Consider the following 22,076-nt stretch of genomic DNA (forward strand, 5'->3'; position numbering starts at 1 on the left):
ATATACCAATGACTAAACATAACATGCCAAGAAAGCAACTGCCCTTCAGTACACCTAGGTGCTTCCCTTGTTCAGCTGCATGGATTAAGTTACACTTTTCATTTAAATGAAAGTAGTGTGGGACAATGCTACTCAGATACTAGAGTAACAGAGGCCACATAAATCAGGTAATTAAACAGATGCAGCAAACTCTCACTAAACACCTAATTTCTGTTGCAGCGTATTGGTGAGCTAGAGTTCAAAGGTTTCATTCCTCCCAAAGTCTTGTTATTGTAGTGTATCCCTTACGTAAGACCCCTTCAACTGGTCTTGCCTCAGGACAGTGTGGGATATAGGAGAAGCATAACAGAAAAACTTAATGAAAAGGTTAATTTCAAACTATTCTTCTTGAGTTTCTCCACAAGGCCCTCTTCAGCTACAAGAGAACAAGGATTCCCCTTCTACTTTTCAGGAATGTCTGAGGGGTCCTTGGCCATTCCCCAGGAAAGCCCCTTCCCCCATGTTATTTTTTTTACAAGGCTCCCCCAGGCAAATACAGTTTGAGCATCTCAAGATGCAAGATCCACAAAAATCAGGAGGCAGTGAATGTTTTCTTTGAACAGATTTATTCTTAGATCAGTGATTCAGTTTCTTAAGCCTCATCCTACCCCACCCTGCTACAGCCAGATCTGTAAGAAGGATTCAGATTCCACGTCGGCAAAAAAAAAAAACCACAAAAAAAACCCAAAAGTTGGTTTCCCCAAAGAGTAGCTTGGAGTAGTATTCAGATTTTAAGGCCAGGAAGCTACTCCCCGTCTCAAAATATTTAAGCATATTCCCTAGCATAAGGGAACATAGAAAAAACAACCATTCCTCTCACATCTACAGTGACCATGTTATTTTTAAGGAAATCCAGGTCACCCCCCCCCCCCCCACACACACACACCTCCCAACAGATCCCTGCCACAGGCAGGAGCAGCAGAGTGCCCTGCCCCCCCCCAAAGCTGCTTGCCAGTTCCACATCTACTAATGCAAAGTGAAGCCCTGACCAGCTTCAGGCCCTGATTTTATTTCTCTATTGCTGACCCTACATTTGAATGGGACAGCCCCATCCATCGGTGATGCGCACAGGATGCACATGCACCCTGAGATCGGCCATGTACCCCCCCGAAGCGCCAGCCGCAAAACTGGAAGTCCAGTTTCGTCGCTGGCTCAGCAGTCAGCTGCTGAGGGACCCCCCCAGACTCAGGAGACACCAGTTGCCCATGGCCTCAGCAATGATAATTATCACAGTACTGTCATCTGGCCTGCAGGGCTCCTCACCGACCTATGGAGAACTCCAGGCCCTGCGCACTGGATTGGGTAATGCTAGGCCCCCATGACCCATTCCTGGTGTGCAGGGCAGGGAGGGACAGCATCAGCCTGTGGGGCCAAAAGCTTGAGCACCACTGATTTATACCATCCCATCTCAGGCAAGCGTTTGTCAAACCTGCTCTTAAAAACTCCACAACTTCTCCGGGAGACCTGTTCCAATGCTTAACCACCTCCTGGCATGAGAAGGTTCCTCCTAACTTCCATCTTAAATTTCTCCTGCTGCAATTTGAGACGACTGTCCCTAGTTTCATTCCCTGCAGCTACAGAGAATAATCCATCTCCATCCATTGTACAATTACCTTTTCCTCAAGCATTCGGAAACTGTTATAATATCCCTCTCAGTCTTCTCTTCTCCAGACTAAACAATCTTAGCTTTTTCAGCCTTTCCTCATAAGTCTGGCTACCCAGACCCCTAATCATTTTTGTTGCTCTCCACCGGATACTGTTCAATATGTCCGTATCTTCCCTGAACCGCAGGGCTCAAAACTGGACTCCAGATAAGGCCTTACTCATGTCAAACAATGTAGGAGGATCTCCTTCCTTACTGTACATGCGCCACTGCTGTTTGTGGCAAGGCTCTAGGTGGCAGGCACTCAAGTGTCAGCTGACCCAGGGAGTTTGCAGGTCGGGTTAGGCCAGGAAGAGGGAGTCACTTGACTCAGGAGGAAGGCTGGGCTTAGAGCAGGTATAAGCCCAGGCCCTGGCAGAAACTGGCAGTAAGATCTGGGGTTTGCTGAGAGAATACCACCAGCTCATCAGGATGGCTGCAGCTCCAGGAGGTCAACATGAAGGGTAACACCTTAAGCAGTCTGCAAGTCTGGGGATGAACTAAGGAGAAGAGGATGTTCCTATGGATCCAGAGAGGGGTCCAGAGCCCAAATTAAAGAGTTGAGCATACGAAACCAGAAACTGCCCAGGAATCTATTGAGAGATTGAGTGTATGGGACCAAAGAGGATCCAAGACCCCCGGAGGAGGGGCCAAGTGGAAATCAACACCAAATAAGGATGCCATCTGCAAGGCATGGGGCATGGTATAGAAGAAGAATGGAGTCATGCAATTAGCCCAGAAAGCAGGGACCACTGGCACTTGATGGTCATTTGAGAGCAATTTGGAAAGTCCTGGGGCAGCCTCCCTCATATCAAGACATGGCAGGAGACTGAAAGGGTGGGCGATCGCCCAGACAGCGAGGGCTGCAGGAACTCCAGGGGCTTCATAGCCACCCCTGGAAGGACACCCTGCCACACTTAATACAACCTAGTATGCCACTGGCTGCTTCTTCTCCCGCACCCCCAACAAGAGCATGCTATTGACTCATATTCAGCTTATGGTCCACTGTAACTCTAGGTCTTTCCTCTGCAGTACTGCAGCCTAACCAGTCACTCCCCAGTCAGAATAATTGCATGCAATTATTCTGGTCTCAAGCTCAGGACTTGGCACATGTCCTTGTTGAATGCTGGTAGAAGCAAAGGACTACAAAGAGCTACGCCAGGTCAGCTCTATGCAGCACGCCCGCCAATAGAACAACACTTTATCTTTGTCTAATTCAACTCCTACAAACTCCGGAGCTGGACCAGGGCCTAGCTGGGCCCAGGTGTTTAAGGGATATGAATGTGTACAGCTCTTCTAGAGTTCCCAACAGGCTGGCCACTTTAAACACTGAACCATCTTACCCCTTTCCAATGTACTGAGGGCAGAAACCCATTTTACTTTACACACCCAAATGGCAGATACCTAGCTACATAGCCACTTTTTGTGGCACTTGAGCACACTTGATCCTCCTTCTCCAGCTGCAGAGTTATGTCCACACGGCTACTAAACATGGGCGGTAGGCTGCATGGCTTCTGGGCAGGAACGCAGCTCCTGGGCAAACATAGGTTTTCAAATTCTACTAAGCCAGAGGAGGAGCTCCCCGTGCTGTAGCTAGGGCTGTTCAAATGGCAGCCTATGGGCCAAAGGACTAACTTGCAGCCTGCAGGCTCCTGCCCAGCCACCACTCCTCCCACTTCATCTTCTGCCACTGCTGGGGTCTCTGGGCTCCTCCTCCAGCTTCTGCTTCTTGCCCCCGCCCCAAGTTGCGAGTCATCATAACTAGCAGAGGCCCATGGAGTCTGTATGGCTTGTGCAGTTGGGAGGGACCCAGCTTCTTTGAAGTTGGACAGCCCCATTTTATCCTGATCACTCAGCTATTACAGCACTTAACCATGAAGCAGGAGACCCAAGTAGGTTTCCCTTGCTGAGAAAGGGTTTGAACCCACTTCTCATGCACTTTCCTGCACGAGATACCAACTTGCAAGCTACAGGTCTGACATTATCCAGTCTCCCCCACCACTTTGGGGGTTATGTTCAGGTATGCCTGTTCCTAAAAAAAAAATGATGAGAAAAAAAAAAGAATTACAAACTTTTTCCTAATGAAAGTTATAATACTCATTTTTTAAACTCTTACAATATGATTACATCAGTATGCTTCTAAAATCCAGTTTTTAAAAAACTAGAAAAAAAACTCAGAGCAATAGCTCCTTCAACTTAAAGTTAGAACTGGGGGAGGGAATGTCAAATTAAACTTTGTTGGAAGCTTTATTGTATAGTCTCAGGCATCTCCTCCAAAAGTGCTGAGCTTTTGAAATACAGTGGTCAGCCAGTTTTAAACAGTGACTCTCAAAAAGGATTAGCAACAGAGCTGGCAATGGAAAAAGCCAACACACATCCATATCTCCCAGAGTACCTTGGTTCCCCACAACACTACTTCTAATGCTTTGGCTGTTTCAGTTTTAAATCTGACAAAAAGTCAGGCTTCCATCCAGGCCTACATTAAAGGCAAAGACACTACAGGTCTGTTCCTAGGACTCAGACTCCTAGAATCCAGTTATTGCATCATATTTGAAACTTGCAATAAAAAAAAAACAATTAAAAAAAAAATCAAACTAGCTAATTGTGAAGACCAGTGAGAGAGCATGTGTGATGGGGTCATATCTGCCTGAATCTGCAGAAAACCTAAAGCCATAGCTCAGATGTGCAAGCTGTTCCAGCCAACCCAATGGGTTGCTTCAGGAAGCCTCTTTCTCAATACTATCCCCCAAAAGGAAGGAAGATTCAGGCAGGAGGGGGAATAGTAGTTCTGGGTTTGTACGACTACTAATGCTACTTGCTAGTGACACCGGAAATGAAGTACTGCAAGATGCCTCTGTACACGGCTCTAACTGGAAGTGCAGTGGTTAGAAAGACCAGCAGAACAGAAGTGGTCAGGAACCACAGTGATCCTCTCTCTCTATTTGGTTCTCTTCTCTCACTGTGCTTATTTACTACCTGTAATGGTAGCACTAAGAAATCAAGAGACACCCCCGTCCCCTCCCCCAATTGATAAATACAGAAAGGCAACAGGGAAATTTCCCCATAATCTTAAATTTAGGTAATCTCCAACATAGTTTTCAAAGCTTAAGAGAAACAGGCAACTGCTAAATGACCTACCGCTCACTTCTCAGCTGCATCCTTCCCATTCATCCACCTCTACAGCACTGCTTAGTTGAGACAGAGGGCAGAAATGAGAGCAGCTGCCTGTGGAGGGTAGCAGCAACAAGAAAAGAGAGGGATCCTGCACATTCACTATAGACAAGAAGGTGGAGAAGTGAGGTGACAGACACACAGACCCCAGGATTTTTCAGATCAGCTAGGAGCCAGTGTGGAAGCCACAGGATTGGTTGTGTATTTTGCAAAGTTGTGGATGGCCCCTCTCTCTCTCTCTCAAGTCTAAGAAAAGAAACCAGTGTTCTCCAAAATGCAAACAGACCCGTCCATTGGGCGAGGATAGCAGGGCTGCTTAATAAATGAACGAACTACACTCATTACCTAGTTTCACTTGTTACTATTTGCAATGGGAGAACAAAAGACAAGAACTATCATAATAAGTGGAGGAAAAAAGAAAATAAAAAGAAGGGTTTTGGGATAAGAGAAATAAGGAACTGGCAAATTCAGTGGCTGAGAAATAAACTCAGATAAGAAACAAAAGCTCCATAAAGCAGAAGCGGGGAGAAGGGGGCAGAAAGCAAGTGAGGTAGAGTAGTGGATGAGGGACATGGTAACACCAGGTTCAGACCCATCAAGTAACAGCTTGGGAACATCTGTAATAGTTGTGAAATCTTGGTCTGTGCCACATCTCTTTCATTTTGAAAAAATTTGTAGCCAAGAAGCCCACTGTGGCACACAGAGGCTGCAAGAAAACGGGCTAAAGTCAGGTTTTGAATTATGGGGGAGCTAGGGGGAAAGGAGGGCTGAGCTCCCCCATAAGAGACTAGAGTCCCTCTGTAAGATTTGAAACAAAAACAAAAAATCAAATGGGGGTCCTCCAATTTTATTAGGGCATTGTGATGGGCAGCCCAATACTTTTTTTTTTTTTTTTTTTGCAGACTCCCCCCCCACCAAGTCAAAAGTAATTCAAGCCCTGAGAAACATCCAGATGATGGTGTCTCTTCTGTCAGCCTATATCAGTGATTCTCAAAGTAGCGTGCCCAGCATCCTGAGGTGCCTTGAGATCCTTTTAAAGGATGCCTCAGGGTGCTGTGTAAAACTGGGTATACAAACACCTACACATGATTCACAAGATAAACCCGGAGATTTCAAGTAGAAATCCATAGTGTCAAACACATTATGACCTGTTGTGGCCTTTCCAGATTCTTTGCAGAAGAATTGCACTATAATTTCTTACACAATCAAGAAACAAGTGAAAGCTAAGAGCTCATATATTAAGAGGTGGCCTAAGTCTAGGGTGGGAACCACTGGCCTACATCAAAATATTCTCTCATCAGATAGAGGGAAGCTGTTACAGACTTAAAGGCAAATAATAAATCTTGGAGAGGATGCAATCTTCTTCAAGCAAAGAAGCATACTTGGTCTGATTTCTAAGGAATTCTTCACTAGGAAAATGTGTTCTATGCCTCTCCATTCTTTCATCTCTAGAGACTCTGGCCTTACTCAGGCTGACACTTGCTAAAGGAAATCCACAGTATTTTCAGCAAAGCTATTAAGGGAATGTGTGCAAGTGAAGTACCTAAGCCACACTCCTTAAAGAGGGCTTTCCACCCTAGACTGCATGTAGAAGTGCAGGTGGAGGGACCATGGGTTATTCTGCTATCAGGACAAAGGTATGTCACGGCTGTATAAAATGACCTACAAGGTCTATAATGAGCTGTTTGTGTCAACTAGAGTACTGTGGGTTCTTTGCCATTCAGCATGCACATCAGTAACATCCAAACTATTGGGAGCCTTTTCATTGAGCAGTACATGTATCCTGCTTAATGCTTAGTAAGAATTAAATTTGTTCATACTTCTGAAAAATAGATCTCTACTCTTCTCTTGGGAAAGTCCCAGGCATGGACTTGAGATCTGGAGCTGCACGCATCACCAGAGGGCAGGAATGTATCTACTGGCAAGGAAAGAGGCTGCTGGCTGTGGGGGTGTCAGCTGAAACCCAATATAGGTGGGCCCTCCTTTATCTTTAAAAATTAGAAGTCAGAATCTTAGTAGTTACATACAGTAACTCCAGCTACAAAGAGGTTTCTTCATCTGGTAAGGCTATCTGCAGAGAAGCTTTCTTTTTGTTTTTTTGCCAAATTTGACTCGCACAGGAGGTCCAAGTGTCTTCTGACAGCTGCTTCATGACCAAAAAAAATCAGACAGTTCATACCATGCACGGAGGACTAATGACATAACTGACCATATAACTGGTTGGGATTTGGGAAGTTGCTTTCTCTACTTCAAGTGCATGCTATTGGTGGGGCTATACTGGAGGACTGAGTTCAGCCATTAGGTAATATAAATAAACAAACAAAAGAACTCAGTAAGCCTATTTCCCATGATTATTAAACCAAAGTTATGAGAAAGGGTTAAAATGCTTAGACCACCTACTTTAGTAATAGTATTTCAGTAGAACCCAAGAGGTTTTATGAATCAGGTCCCCAATACAGTAGTTTCTGTATGTACACAAAACAAGACCGCTCTTTGGGGCAGGGACTGACAATTTGTGAGTGAAAGAAAGAGAGATGAGAGATTAATTCAGAGTTATAACTGGGGTAGTCTCAGCACAACAGCCACCCTAACCACAGCTCACTTTTCTGTAAGCATCACAGCAAGGAATTTTGAAGGAAAATAACTAAATTACCCTATTCCTTTGAATATAATAGGCACTTTAAAAATGAAATGGGTCTTCAAAGAAACAGCATTCACCTTAAATTTGAGTAAAAATAAAGGTGTAAAAAGCTTCTCTGTATACCACAGATGTGTCTTGATTTGATGGATTTCATTTTAATTGAGTGTCAGAAAATCTATGAGAGCCTTACATAGGAAGAGCAGAGATAGGACTTAATGGATCTTAAAAGTAAAGATAAGGTACTCATGTAGGATATGGTAGAGAAATTTAGTAAGTTGTGAAATTTAGCTAGGAAGAGGCATCATTGCTTTTAACAAGAACAGTTTCAGTTTAGTGTAGGGAACAAACTGAATTTAAAAGATGGTCCAGGATGGAATGAGGAAGAGGAGAACTCCAGGCAACAGTTGTATACAATGCATTCAAAGACCTTAGAGAAGATATGGCACAGGTTGGTGGTTGCTCATGTGTGGGGAGCCAGAAATGAGCTTCCCAAGATGGAAAAGACCAAACCTGGTTTGTTTAGTAAGGTGAAAGAGCTGGAGATAAGTGGGTGTGAAGGAAATCAGAGCAGGAGACAGCAAGTGAAGAATTTCTGCATCTGTGACAGGAGAAGGTATTGTAGGAGGGGAAGGTGAAGGTCATATCATATTTCATCAGTTTTCTCTTGGAAGAAATTGATGAGAGCCTATGTAAAGACAGAAGTTAAGGCAAAAGGAGAGAACAGTGTCAAAGATGGCTGGGGCATGAGATTCATAGGGGTTAAATTGATGCAGTGCCATCAACAGCAGGCAACTGGGCTTGAAAACTTGAATTAAAAGTTGCCTTCCACTCCCATTCCCACTCTTGTTTATGTTGGAGAAGTTCCTAGCTAAACAGGTCTACACGTAGATCTGAACAAGAAGAAAATTAAGTTGGACTAATATAAGCCTGGCTTTAGGGTTTCTGCTAGAGATATTTGACAGCATGAGAGCAGGAGCATGTTGGGAAAAGGCCAGGGCTGTGGGCTGGCAGAACAAACCTTGTGATGGAGCAAGGAATAAAAGTCAGGTGCAGAGAAGTATGAAGAGAATCAATAACCATGTCATAGGAGAGAGGAAAGAAGAGATGGCCAAAAGAAGAGAGGAAATCACAAAAGTGGGTGGACTGGTGGTCCTGGAAGGCCAAGTGACAGTTTCTGGAGAGTGGTGTGTGTCAGGGAGCAGGAATTCAGCAGAGAAAACAAAGATGAGATAAGCAGTGTTTGGTGAAGGCAAAATTAGGTAGATTACTCTTACAGTGAGTGGAACAGTTCAACTAGCACCTGTAAAATTCAAAAAAGTGATGGCAAGGAAAAAGGAAACAGGCGCCTAAAGGGTCTTTTGCGCCATCAATATGGAAGCTAAACATTACTGAGGATTGAGAGAGGGAGAATCCAAAATTGATGAGGGAGGCTGACTGGAAAGAAAATGAATGGTAAACAACAGGAACATGGAGGGGGAGAAAAAAAAAAAATGGATATTTTGAAGAGCTCTACAAGTTAGAGAGTGAGAAGTCCAGCATGTCCCCCAAGCATCTGGAGGGCAGCAAGAAAGAGGCCTCCCTGCAAAAGAGGACGGCTGTGGACACCATGTCAGACAGAGGGACATAGATCACTTCAAGAACCAGTAACAGAAAGTGTAGGGAGAGTGGAGCATGAGCATAGATGTGGTGATGCAGAAAGAGCTGAGAGCCACAGAGTTACAGATGACAAAAAAAGAAGCATAAAATATGCTGTGAGAGTACTATGGGAGGTACTCAAGCAGCTAGGGGCTATGGCCCCAGGAAGGCAGGTGCTGAGGTCCTACCCTGAATGGTGTCAGTTTAGTGGTTACGGAGCGCATTTCTTCTGGAGGGAGGAGGCATTGTTTTATAGTGAAGTACCTGGACAGTCAGTCAGTTAGGAGAGGGGTTCTGATTTTCATCTTAACCCTTTGGTTAGTTTCCTAAAATGTACCAATAATTAACTCCCACTTGTGCAGCAAGGATCAGTTAATGGGCACTATAGTGATGAGTGCCACCAAAGAATCTGTATTTGACATGGGTAAATTTGTTTAAATCATATAAAAGGCAAGTATTTGTTTTACAAGTGGTTTAAAATATGGCTTTTCCTGGCTTGTCAGTAAATGGAATTCAGACAAGCCCAAGGGAATTATAAATAGAGAAGGTTGATTTTCAATATTCCTGTGGTCACAGGAGTGACTAGGTTGGAGATGCTTACCTGAACCTAAAAGAAAATTCCTAGCTCAAGGCTCCAAAATGGAAATTTAAATCATCATGTTTCCCTTGCACTCTTAACACAGCTGTCTTTGCCCAGAAAGACTAGACAAGAAAACGTCTTCATAACATCAAGTTTGTTGAAGGAAACTTGTGTAAAATCAGTAAGTCTTTAAATAAGCATCAGTTGGCAGACATGCCGCAACACTGTGGCCACCTCTAGTTTTACAGCAGTCTTCGTGCAATTCTGGAACGGGCAAATCCACCACTTACACTGATCAAAAATTCATCCATCCCACTTTTTGGGATGAGTTGCTGTTCTAATTGCTATACTTCAAAGTTCAGAAAAGCAACTTTGATTATAGAATAAAACTAATCAGAAGAAAAGACAACTGTAACTCATAATTTTATTTCTATGTGACACCACCCCAAAAAAGCACCTGCAGCATGAAAATCCAGTGGCTCTTTTTTTCTTCTCTAAAATAAAAGATTTTTCAGTCACCTTGCTGATGATGCATACAGGAGGAAAGGCTCGATTTGGTTCTCTTACAGCAACTGGATCTTCAGGACTACCGAGACCAGAAAAAAGGAAGATGTGTAGACAGCTATTCATATGACAGCTCTTTCAGGGCTCTGGGCTTACTAACAAAAAAGGTCTCTGCTAAGTTCTAACAACCAGGAAGCAGAACAACACAAAAATGGAAACAGGGTTGCAATCTGGGTGTGCAGGATGTTAAGCCTATATTCTGCAACAAGGAGAGGAGTATTTCAGGTTGGGACATTACATGAAGGCAACACACTTCAGATGTTGCATCAGAGAGCCTTTCCAATCCTGCTTCTCCCAGCTGCTACACAATGTAACAAATGGAGGCACCCCCTCAACTAAATTAACCTTATATAGTAATAGTACACTATAGCACTTGTTTTCAACAGGCAGCTAAATATTCACCTAGTAAAGATGTCATCAATTCACATATGCAAATTCATGCTAGTCTCAAATTTGTGAGCTGCTTTCAGTGCAGGTACATTGCAATCAGCCTAATCGCCACAGATAGGATGCTGGGGAAAAAAAAGTCTTGCAGAATAGAGCAACTGAGGACTGCCACTGATATCTGAAGGTTTTTTGGAGGTCACCTTTGACCACAGGCAATTTGTAAGCCTTGAGCTGGGCTCAGGATGCATTAACAGTCCAGAGGGAAGTAACAAACTAAACATAGCTGTCTCATAACTATTCAACTTTAAGTTAGAATTCAATTAGTTAAGATCCTGCATCAAACATCAGGATGATGGCATGTGAATGATCAACCAACCAATGAAAGACAAAGATCACAATGCTGATGCTGCCATGTGCAGTTATGAATATCTAACTAGTTGTCCTGAGTATCAAATCACCAAGTGACTTCACGTTTCCATCCTATGACTTGTGTATGTGATCAAGTGGATTGGGGACTAGAGCAGGAGCCAAAAGACTGGGTTGAATTTCTACTTCCATCACTCACCTGCTTTGTGAGACTTTGGCAAGTTACACCACCTCTTTTCATCCCCATTAGACAATAAGGATAACAGCCTACAAAAGTAGGCTAGCTTTATAACCTGTTTCTGGAGGTCAGAGATAGAATTTTATCACTTTCTCCTTATGGGTCATTCTGAGCTGAAAAGTGATTTTGTGGTCATAACTGTCAAGCATATCCCAAATAAATGGCACACTCCCCAAAGTCATCCCATTCACCTCAGTTTTATTCAGTCAGAGCCCACTTAAAAAATAGCCAACCAACCAAAAAACCAACCCAACCCATACACACTTGAGCTCATAACCATACCTTAAACACGTAAACACGGAATCCAGGGCTGGAATGGCAATTCCACTCTATATTTTCTTATAAAGCATTGCAATTTTTACCATAATCCTCCTATCATGGTACTATCTCCCATGTTAGTTGGGTTTTATTCAGGAATGGGTAGTCAGCTGACAGCTCTTATCTTGAAGCATTATCCCTCAGTCCAGCCAGCCCCTTCACCAGCTCTGCCTATTGATACAAAGGCGCTCCCAGAAAAGATTCTAGCTATGCACTACACAATGGTCTTAGCAACGTAGCATTTTAAACTACTTCACAAGGAGGGTTACTTGCTGGATGGGCACATTCACAATCTAATAATGCCAGAGAATTCCCCTGCTTGAGGAATTCCTTAGTCTAACAGACTACCAAGTGCAATTAGCACACAAACTAGACTTGTCCAGTCAAAAAGCCCTGACAGTCTTTACCTGAATCTCCTCCGTTTCATCCACCAAGAGGAAACTTACAACCTTCTCTGCCATTTTCCTCCTCTTGGTCTCCTCATCCATCCCTTCCTCTTCATCCTGTTCTTGGGGTTTGCTAACATTGTATATTGTAATTGGGTGTTTTCTTTTGTTTCCTCCAGCATGGGTCCTCTTCTGACATTCCACACAGAGGTTTATTTTGCACATCTGGCACCTCACTGCTGCCCTTTGCCTTGAGCTTGTTGCACTGTTGTGCATTATATTCCCATTGGCACCCTTGCAGGAGTCACAGTAAGGGACATGACCAGGTTTTATACGGGTCCGTTCATGGTTTCGTAGCCTTTCCTGCTTATGCAGTTCCTCTTCACAGCGCTGGCATTGTAGGCTCCCACATTCATCACACTCAAAGATTGCTTCATCAGTCCCGCTACAAACGTAGCTTTCCTGGCACATAAGTGCAGTGTTCTGTCCTTTCTCTGCTGTTTGTGTATGGGCACTCATCTTCAGATTTTTTTTAAAAGTGTTTATCTGACGTTTTAATCAAAATGTATATAGATGTTCAGTTCTCAATTGTAAAAGTTAGTGTCTCTGCAGAACTCAGTCAATACTGCAAAAAGTCTACGAATCCTTAATTTCTTTAAAAGTTCAATGGCCACTCCTGCAAAAATATGTACCAACATGCATACTGAGCGTCTCAGCCGCAAAACTTTTCACGATCTGTAAAGTGCAAACAGTGTTCTCTCTTCAAAACAAACTTAAAAAATGTAGCTTGCTTCACATAGTGACCAAACTGCTGACCCACTTGTATTCCCTGATTAACTAGAAGCTGTTGTTTCAGTGATATAAAGAAATCATTCTGGTGTATGTCAGTAGACTAGTTCAAATATTTTCTTGGAAGACCTAGAGCAGAGAAAGAAAGAAAAAAAAAAAAGGATGAATTTCATTAGCAGCATACAATCTTCAGAAAAAGTGAGACACTAGAAATGCCAGAGTACCTGGGGGGAGGAGACACGGACAGACACACAGGATTGTATCAATACTAGAAGATTCTCTGCTTTCAAACCACAGCTAAGCTCCTCCTCCAGAGTTCAGAGTTCTCTCGGGGACTTCCCTGATCTGTTGTGGTTTGTTCCCCCCCCCCCCAATTCTCCATGCACATTCACCCCAAAGCAGCTACACACAAAAGTGCAAATCATTGTCACATCCAGCCTGACGCTGGATAGACAGATCCCCTCAGAGGCAGATACGCACACAGTCTTACCAAAGTGAGGCCTTTGAGACAAACACACTGCACAACAACGGGCCTTTGTCTCAAACACGCTCGTGGGTCAGCTCACATAGGGAGCCCAAGCAGTGTGTGTGCCATGTAACATCATGCAAAGCCAGCCAGCTGTTTACATTTTGCTTAGGTCCCTCAGCTTCCTTGAACCCAACCAAAACACCAGGTTGTCTTGTCGGGGGGGAGCTCCAAGGAACTGCTGGATTTGAAATAGCCTCCGTACCCACAGCCTGCACTTGAGGCTCCTTCCCTAGTGCATCCGGAGGGGAAATACACCCCACCCCCAACTTAGTCACTTGGTTGTCAACAGGCCTGGCCTTAGCAAAGGGCAGGCGGATCAGCTGGCGGTTGGGCCCTGCTCCCTCTGCTCACCTACCTGGCACCAGAAGGATTCCCCGACTTTGTCCTTTTAAGCACGGGGGGAGCCACGCCGCACCCCGGGGCGGCCCTGCCGGTCGCTCGGCAGCCCCCGGGGCGATCCTGGCACCCAGCTATTGTTTACGACCGGCAGGCACCTCCCCCTCCCGCCGGCGCTCAGGGCCCCAGGGGCCGGGGCTGGTGTCCCGGGGCAGGGGCGGTGCAGGCTGGACGCCCCGGGAGCTGCCAGCCTGAGCTGCGCTCCCCGACTCCCCTTGTTGTCAGTGCTGATCAGCTGATCGGGGCACCCCAGGCCGCTTTTCTTGCAGCGGGGGCAGGAAGGGGTGCGCTCGGGCATGTCGGGAGCGGTAGTGCCGCCGAGCCCGGCCCCGTGACTGCAGGTGGCGGCCGGACTGCAGCTCCCGGCGTGCACCGGAGCCGGGGCTGGGCCGGCCGGGGTGTCTGGGACTTGTAGTTCCCCGGTGGCTCCTGCCGGGGTCGGGGATCTCTCTGGTTGCTCTGGGCAGGCGGGCAGCGGGGACTCGTAGACAACTCCTCACAGATGGGGTGTGTTGCTGGCAGATTTGGCTCCGGTCCCTTCCCCCACCTCCCAGACTCCGGTGGTTGTTGGCCCCCCTCCACACTCAGCCTGGGGAAGGCTGTGTGTGGGCTTTGCACTGCCCTGGAGCCGGGGTGCTTTCCCCTGCTGGCCAGCTGGGCCCCCGGGCCACAGGCTTTTCCCTTCACAGTGGTCTACCCAGGGCCATTCTTTTTTATTAACTATTTTGTGTTCCAGGTCAAACCAGTTCCAAATCACATCGATTGAGCAGAACTCAGTCAACCCAAAAACCATATGAATCGAGCAGGTAGAACCATTGGTACCTGGGCATGGCAGTGCACCCCTTGCGAAAAGGTGCAGGCAGTTGCTGCTCACCACCCCCCCTTGCTGCCAACAGCATCAGCAGTATCTGTGGGCAGTCTGCAATCGCCACTGGCCACCACCAATGCTGCTGGTGGCATCTGCGGATGGTCACTGACTGCTGGTCAGTGCTCACCACCCGCAGCTGCCAATGGCACCACAGCTCCCACCACTTGCAGGAGCTCGCCATGCCCCACCCCCCAGCCTCTGGGGGCACATGGCGTTCATGGACAGAACTCAATCACTCTAAACACCATGTCTGGCACTACAGCCTGTGGGCATCCTCTGTCCCAGGCTCTCATCCTGGGACTTCAGATACTCCCAAATCCATTGGCAGTCATCCTACGCACAGGCCCAAGCCCAGACATCTTGGGGTCAGATGCCCCCACTTAATCTTAGCCCACAAGAGGCCCAAACACTTGATCTTCTTGGGCACAAGCTGGGTGTTAGGGTGTGTGATGCCTTGGACAACCTCATCTAACTCAGGAACTTGCAAGCCTGATCCTCCTGCCTGGCAGCAAGGCCTGAGCAAGCAGGAATCCAGGCAGTTCAGATGCCTCACTCTGGCACTAGGTCCAGAGGTGAAGGAGACGCATGGCTGGTTTGGCTCTCTCATTTCCAAGCCTGAAAGAGAAGATATGTTATCCATCCATTTCCATCACTGCATCCATACATTGAGATCCTGGTAATATGTGGATCTTCTGTCCTATCTCAGCTGTATTGAACACCATGTTCTCTGAGTCAGCAATTGCTCCTAGGTTAAAGTGACTACTGAAGACAGAGGCTGCTATTCTTAATAACTGGCCCCTTCCCTCATTATTAGAGGTTTATTCAGTGGAAGCAGATAACTAAAATAATAGCAGTCTCCTGAGAGGCATAACAGGGCAGCTGGGTACTCAGGTGGCAACCTGTGGCTGTTGGTGCTGCCAGTGCAGCTGCCTGGCTATGGCAACAGATATCATGTTTCTATCTCCCCTCCTCCCAAGTTGGTGCTTGAAGCTGTTGCCCCAATCACCTTGCCTTAGTTACACTACTGCAGTCCCCAAATCCAGAACACAGCTGTTTCTCTCTTCTTTGCACGAAGATATTTGCAATATGTTGGTGGGGAAGAGAACATAAGTGAAAAAGTTAGGACAACTCCGATATTGAGAGGGGAGCTTGACCTGGCCTGAACCAGAACTTGGTGTGCGATGTTGGAAAAAAGGCCTGCTTCTGAGAGTAGGAAAACTACCATCCAGATTCAAGAAAACAGGCCATTGCACATTCATGTAAAAGAAACAAAATTACACCCAAGTTATCTGATTCCATTACCAGTTTCTCTTCTTAACTGGTATAATCCACAAGACCCTAAATTTTAGCCTGCCACCTGGATCAAAATAGGTAACAGTAGTAACCAGAACTGGGTTCACAAAGGTTTTAGCATCAGCATCTTTAAAAAGCCTGCTGCATCTCAATGGCTTTGTCATTTGGCATCCTTAGCATGGTTTTGCACAGACCTTTTCCAGAGGATTCCAAAGTAAATAACTGGGTAGGCCTTAGTTATATCTAACAGAACTATGAGACTATCCACACTGCCAGTGGAACTGTATTAGAAGACCTCATTACAACACATCAGAGACCTTAACAGGGCTTCTGAATCTTAAAAATTGTTTGGCTGTGGCCAAGGCTTCACAATTCAGGGGCATTGTTCAAGCATGTTAGGTCCCATGTTTTGTTTATGCTACAAAATTAAAGTATATTTCAATACCTGTATATACTGCAGATGAGTTCCACATTTGTTGCATATTTGCAGGGTCTTTGCATGTGAAATGTGTTTTCTCCTTTCCCTTCTGCTGTTCATAGATGACGATCTGTGACAAGAAGTGTAGCACAGTAATGAAATGCTCTTACTTATTCTATTTCAGTCTCTTACAATAACATGTTTCCAGTCCATTGTCTGTGTATTTGGTAGTTTATAGGGTTTGTGAATCAAATTTACTGAAGATTATGAAAGGAGACTTTCTTTTCTAAGTGTAATGTCTTCAAAATAGAAACTGGAAAATGTTGATAAAGGAATGTTAAACTGTGCCTATACCACATTGGGGTGAAAAGAAACCTTACACTATCACACAATTATTAATAGGAAACTAAGGAATGTTTATATCAGAGAAAACCAATGACCTCATCTAGTCCCATATTATATTTCTAACAGTAAAGGAGGCAGCCTAATTTATCATTTTTATACTATTCATTACTTTTGATACCTCTGCTGTGTTCCTGAGTTCCTAACTCCAGTGTTGCAGGATCAGGGACTAAGGCTCAGATACTCACTCAAAGGGATTTAGGCACCAAACTGCTTTGTGAATCTGGCCCTAAGTGTCTAGATACTGATTGTTATGTGATGGCCACTTTGTAGTTACGTTTCCCATGTTTTGGGTGCTGGTGTACCTGGAAAAAAATTGTTGCTGTACGTATTGACAGTAGTTGACCTTGTGGTTGTCAGACTTCACACCTAAAAAGTCCTCCTCTTTTCATCCTCATTCTCTGATTTGATGAGGTGTGATGCTTAGTATTTTGTTTATATAATGGCAAACTTTTCAAGTACTCTTCTTGATTTATTTTCTGTTCATACCATCTATCTTATAGACAATACCATTTGTACCTTTTCTCTTACATATCTCTCTCCTGAAATAGTAAAAGTCCCCATACAAGAGTATAAAATTACTACAGAAATGTTATTTCCTTTGTCTACTTGCTCTTGTTCTGCTGCTTTCTCCTCATTCCCCTCATCACAGTTCATATATTGTCCCTATTCCACCATCCTACATTTGTTTTCAGAATCCAAACATTCTTGAATGAGCAGGGTCTTTAGACATCTATCCTGTTCCTGTCTGGTAATTGTTCTTTCACTTGTCCTGATTAGATAGTTCCTGTCAGAAATAAGCTGATCTGCATAGTAGATGTCAAATTGAATATACTGTTGAAAAAAATATACAGATAAAACCTGCTATCACATACTGTATTTAAAAACCTGTTTAAAACTTTTAATGTCAATTTTCTTAATTCCACCTTAGACTGAAAATAATTTAAAAGAAAAATACATTTATTTTTTCCATTTGTGCATACTTTATAAATATAATCAAAGTTCCTGCAATTGAGAATCGTAATTCAAGCATTTGATCCAGCAGATCCTTATAATGTCTTCAGTGTTTGCCCTGCTGGAATCTCATTTATTGCAGTGAAAATACTCTTCATATGAAGCACCATGTCCAAGCATTGCAGAACTGGTCCCTTAATTAGGCCTATCAGAGAGACTGATGACAATGGAAAGGGGAGCACAAAAGGTAGACATGATGGCTACACAAAGTAAAGTTAGTTTATTTATTTCTGTAATATATATTATGAAAGTAATTTTGAAGTCTCATATTTGTGACTATAAATAATAGAATCAAGAACATTGCTATTTGTGCTACTTGTTTTTCATCGCTCAATTATTTATTGTTTTCTGACTTTCAAGTTGCCTCATTTGGGTGAGCCTCGTATGTGCTATAAACCAGGGATTGGCAACCTACATTCTGCAGAGCCATTTGTTCTGGCCTACAGGTCTGGGGCACCAGCAGCATTTGGTGGCAGGGGCCTTCAGGGGCGAGTGCTTCCTATGTGCTGTCACTTGGAGAAGCAGTGGCAAAGCGACTGGGTCCTAGCATGCACCTGTCTGCTGCCTATTCACCTCTGACCTGAGCAGAGTCATTCTGGCCCATAACCTGAAAAGGTTCCTGACTTCTGCTTTAAAATTATGGTGTTCTCTCCTGCCCCTAAAATTCAGACACAGTACTAGTCCTTCAATAATAGGTATGTATATTGTCTCTGTATTCAGTCTAAGCTGTGTTCTGCTGTCATGGCCAAGATTGAAGACATCTTCTGTTCTTGTATCTGCCAAATGGAAAAGTGAGGTTTGCATTAGTAGCAGTTAGAAATGCTTTTACTTCAAGTCTGAGAGCTTTGCTTCTGCCTTGCTCTCATCTGCTGCAGACGTAAGGGGCAAGGGAATATAGGTCCCCCACATGGAATATGGTGATGAAGTGTTATTTAGGCTGCTCCTGAATTGTTTTCATAATGTGTATAAATGAAGACTATAGTGAGTTAAACGCCTTATCTGTTAATTTTCTTGTTATAATCTTTGTAATTTTTTTTAATGTATGCATTCCTGTTTTCAGATCTAAATATCCCTTCCTCTGATTGCTAATATGCTCTTGTTAAACAACTGGGAGTAATAATCTGCACTTGTTTTTTCGTGCAGAACTCCAACTGATTTCAGCTAGAGCAGGCAGAATGTGCAAAATAGAGGTCCATTGAACAGAGCATATTTGCAATGTGGACTTAAGAAGGTTTTCAGTTCATATTTAATGTTTGAACCATTGTATGTTTTAGAACAGTAATTAATTTGAAAATAAATAGTTCTCATACATATTCATGACTATATTTTGTAATGAGGAACATCTCAAGAGTTAGGATATTAGATCATTTAGATTGCTTTGGCTTTTGTGTGTGTGTGCATGATTACACTGCCTTTATATGGTCACACACTACTTTTTCCACAAGACCCTTCTCTCATTCAGACCATTTGGGACTCTGAGGATAAGCTTTAAGTAATCCTAACTCCCAACTTTCCCTCAGGTTTCTGCTGTCCAATGATGTAGAATAGACTCATAGAATCAATGAGTCGGAAGGGACCTAGACAGACCATCAAGTCCGACCCCCTGCCATGGGCAGGAAGGAGAACTGGGGGTGGCAGGAGTCATAAGACCCCAGCCAGGTGCCTATCCAGTCTCCTCTTGAAGATCTCCAGGGAAGGTGAGAGCACCACCTCTCTGGGAAGCCTATTCCAGGCTCTGGCCACCCTTACCGTGAAGTAGTTCTTCCTGATATCTAACCTAAACCTATCCTCCCTCAGCTTGTGGCCATTGTTCCTGGTGACTCCAAGGGGGGCCCTGGTGAACAGACTTTCCCCGAGTCCCTGCTGGTGGCCCCTGATAAGGTTGTAGGCAGACACAAGATCCCCCTTCAGTCTCCTCTTGCGGAGACTGAAGAGATTCAGGTCCCTCAGGTCCCTCAGCCTCTCCTCATAGGGCTGGCCCCGGAGGCCCTCAACCATACGAGTGGCCCTCCTCTGGACCCTCTCCAGGTTCTCAATGTCCCTCTTGAAGTGCGGCACCCAGAACTGGACACAGTACTCCAGCTGCGGCCTTACCAGCGCTGCATAGAGGGGGAGTAAGACCTGTCTGGACCTGTTAGTGATGCCCCTGTTGTTGCATGACAGGATGCAGTTGGCTCTGCCTATTGCTTCGTCGCACTGGCAACTCATATTCATCCTGGAGTCAATCCTGACTCCAAGATTCCTCTCTGCCTCTATGCTGCCGAGAGGCTCAGCCCCTAACCTATAACCATAATGCTGGTTCCCTCTCCCCAGGTGCAGCACCCTGCACTTGTCCTTGTTGAACCGGATCCTGTTCAGATTTGCCCACTTCTCTAACCTATCCAGGTCTGCCTGGATGCGGTTCCTGCCTGCCGGTGTATTCACTTTCCCCCACAGCTTGGTGTCATCAGCGAACTCGAACAGGGTGCTCTCCGCACCCTTGTCCAGGTCGCTAACGAAGATGTTGAACAGCACCAGCCCAAGGACTGAGCCCTGGGGGACTCCGCTGCCCACACTCTAGATGAACTTGCTGAGTGAGCTGCGGTGCTGGGGGTGGGGGGAACCTCTACTGTGAAGTTTACAGGATCTACAAGGCTTAACATGTTCTTCTCTTTCTGTATCTCCTAGGCCAGTGGCTCTCAGCCTTTATAGACTCATGACACTTCTCATTAGACTCAAGCCACCCTCTTACTTCACACATCTTTTTTGACTACAGAAAAATAATAGACCAATACTTCTGTTGCAAAGAACTCAGAAGACTACAGCAGGTCAGAATATTTTAACACCATGAATTCCTATTTGAAATCTCTGGGCTTATCTTGTGAATTATGCCTGCACATACAATGCTAATACTGTGTGGCACCCCACAGCACCCTTAAAAAGATCTCAAGGCATTCCATGGTGCTGCAGCATTCTGGTTGAGAACCACTGTCCTAGGCTCTATAGCTTTAAAGTCTGTCCCACACACCTTCTCAAACCCCTCTCTGTTAAAGTCTTGTCTTTGGAGAAAGTAAAACCTCTTCCAAGATGAGGTGGGGTTTCCTGCACATTTTGTTTTCTCCCTTGAAAACTTAGGTGTACACTTATGTTTGAAGGGAATAGCTTGTAAATAAACAAAGTAAGAAAGACTTACAGAGCAATCTGCCCTCTGATTGCTGTTTCCAGACTTGAAATGTGAGTATGAGTAAATAGCATTTGTAGCTAGTAAGTATGGGGTCAGAATATTTACAAATTGGAAATGTAAGAAGGGAGTTGATCTGAAAAGGAGATGTTATTGCTGCACTCTTTGGATGGACAACTTGTAATGTAGTTTCTTTTTAACAAAGCAGGCTTGGGATTGTAGAGCAGGGAGTCATGTTTAGGTATAGGAGCAAGATGCTAATGCCTCTATGATCAAAGATTGGTAAATGGCTATTTATGTTCAAAGATGGTGGTAATCCAAAATACATTTGATTACTAACTAAGGTTCAAAGTAGAAAAAGTTATGAATAAGAATTTTATGAGGAACACCTCGTGAATTTAACTTTCTTTTTCAGATAGATAGCAGCCTCAAAAATAGCATGGTGTGATGAGAACACAAGATGGAAACAGTACATTTCTGAGTTTCTTAATCCACATGTTCCTGCTTATTTTCTTTTCTGTGAAATTAGAATAATAGTTACCTATATTACTGGGTGGATAAATTAGCATTTATACAATATCTACAAGATCAACAGCAGTAGCTGTTACATTTTTCATTGGCTAAGCGAAGGCAAAAATTGTACATGCTGTATGGAAAAAAGCTAGACATTTTATTATGCTATTTAAGATGGCAGCCTATAGTGAAGAAATGCTGCTTGTAAGTTGGGCATTATCTTTTATTTTAAAAAACCTCCATAAATGTTATGCTAATGCCAGTGCCATCCAGTGCCAGTGCCATCTGGTAAGGCAACATGCCAGATAGGATTACTGTTTCTATTGATCTACTGACTGTTTAGTAGCATGTGTGAAATGTGTGGACTATGTCTAGCAGTAGTTGCTGAGTCTTCAGAGCCTCTGCTACAATTGTCAACTTTGTCAGCAGGGGCTAAGGAAAGAAATTGGAATGTTTTGTTGGTTTCTGCAAGGCAGGGTTGCCAAATACCAATAAGCTCTCTGTGCAGGAAACTGTGCACCCTTGTTACAGAGAAGGCTAATGGTATACTGGGCTTAATTAGTTGCAGGGTTGGAGCAGGTCAAGGGAAGTAATTATTCCCCTCTCTTCTGTGCTGGTGAAGACATGTCTGGAGTACTTTGTCCAGTTTTGGGCCCCCTACTACAGAGAGAATATGGACCAGTTGGAGAGAGTCCAGTGAAGGGCAACAAAAATGGTTAAGGGGCTA

General features: G+C 44.4%; 1 protein-coding gene across 3 annotated transcripts in view; it reads right to left on the bottom strand.

Moving 5' to 3' along the window:
* ZFYVE1 (zinc finger FYVE-type containing 1) overlaps positions 1-22,076 on the bottom strand; it is a 43,267-nt gene that overhangs the window by 19,293 nt on the left and 1,898 nt on the right. For 2 of the 3 annotated variants that reach the window (XM_090033285.1, XM_090033284.1), the window contains exons 2-3: positions 16,288-16,390; positions 11,989-12,885 (exon numbers count right to left, since the gene is read on the bottom strand). In XM_090033285.1, the coding sequence (XP_089889411.1) occupies positions 11,989-12,486 (498 nt within the window). In that variant the 5' untranslated portion in view covers positions 12,487-12,885; positions 16,288-16,390. Of the gene's footprint in view, positions 1-11,988; positions 12,886-13,640; positions 14,024-16,287; positions 16,391-22,076 lie in introns of those variants that run through there. The other variant, XM_090033283.1, reaches the window with a different exon arrangement.

Source organism: Crocodylus siamensis, chromosome 2 (assembly GCF_052110815.1).
Source record: "Crocodylus siamensis isolate JL-2025a chromosome 2, ASM5211081v1, whole genome shotgun sequence".
Taxonomy (NCBI): domain Eukaryota; kingdom Metazoa; phylum Chordata; order Crocodylia; family Crocodylidae; genus Crocodylus; species Crocodylus siamensis.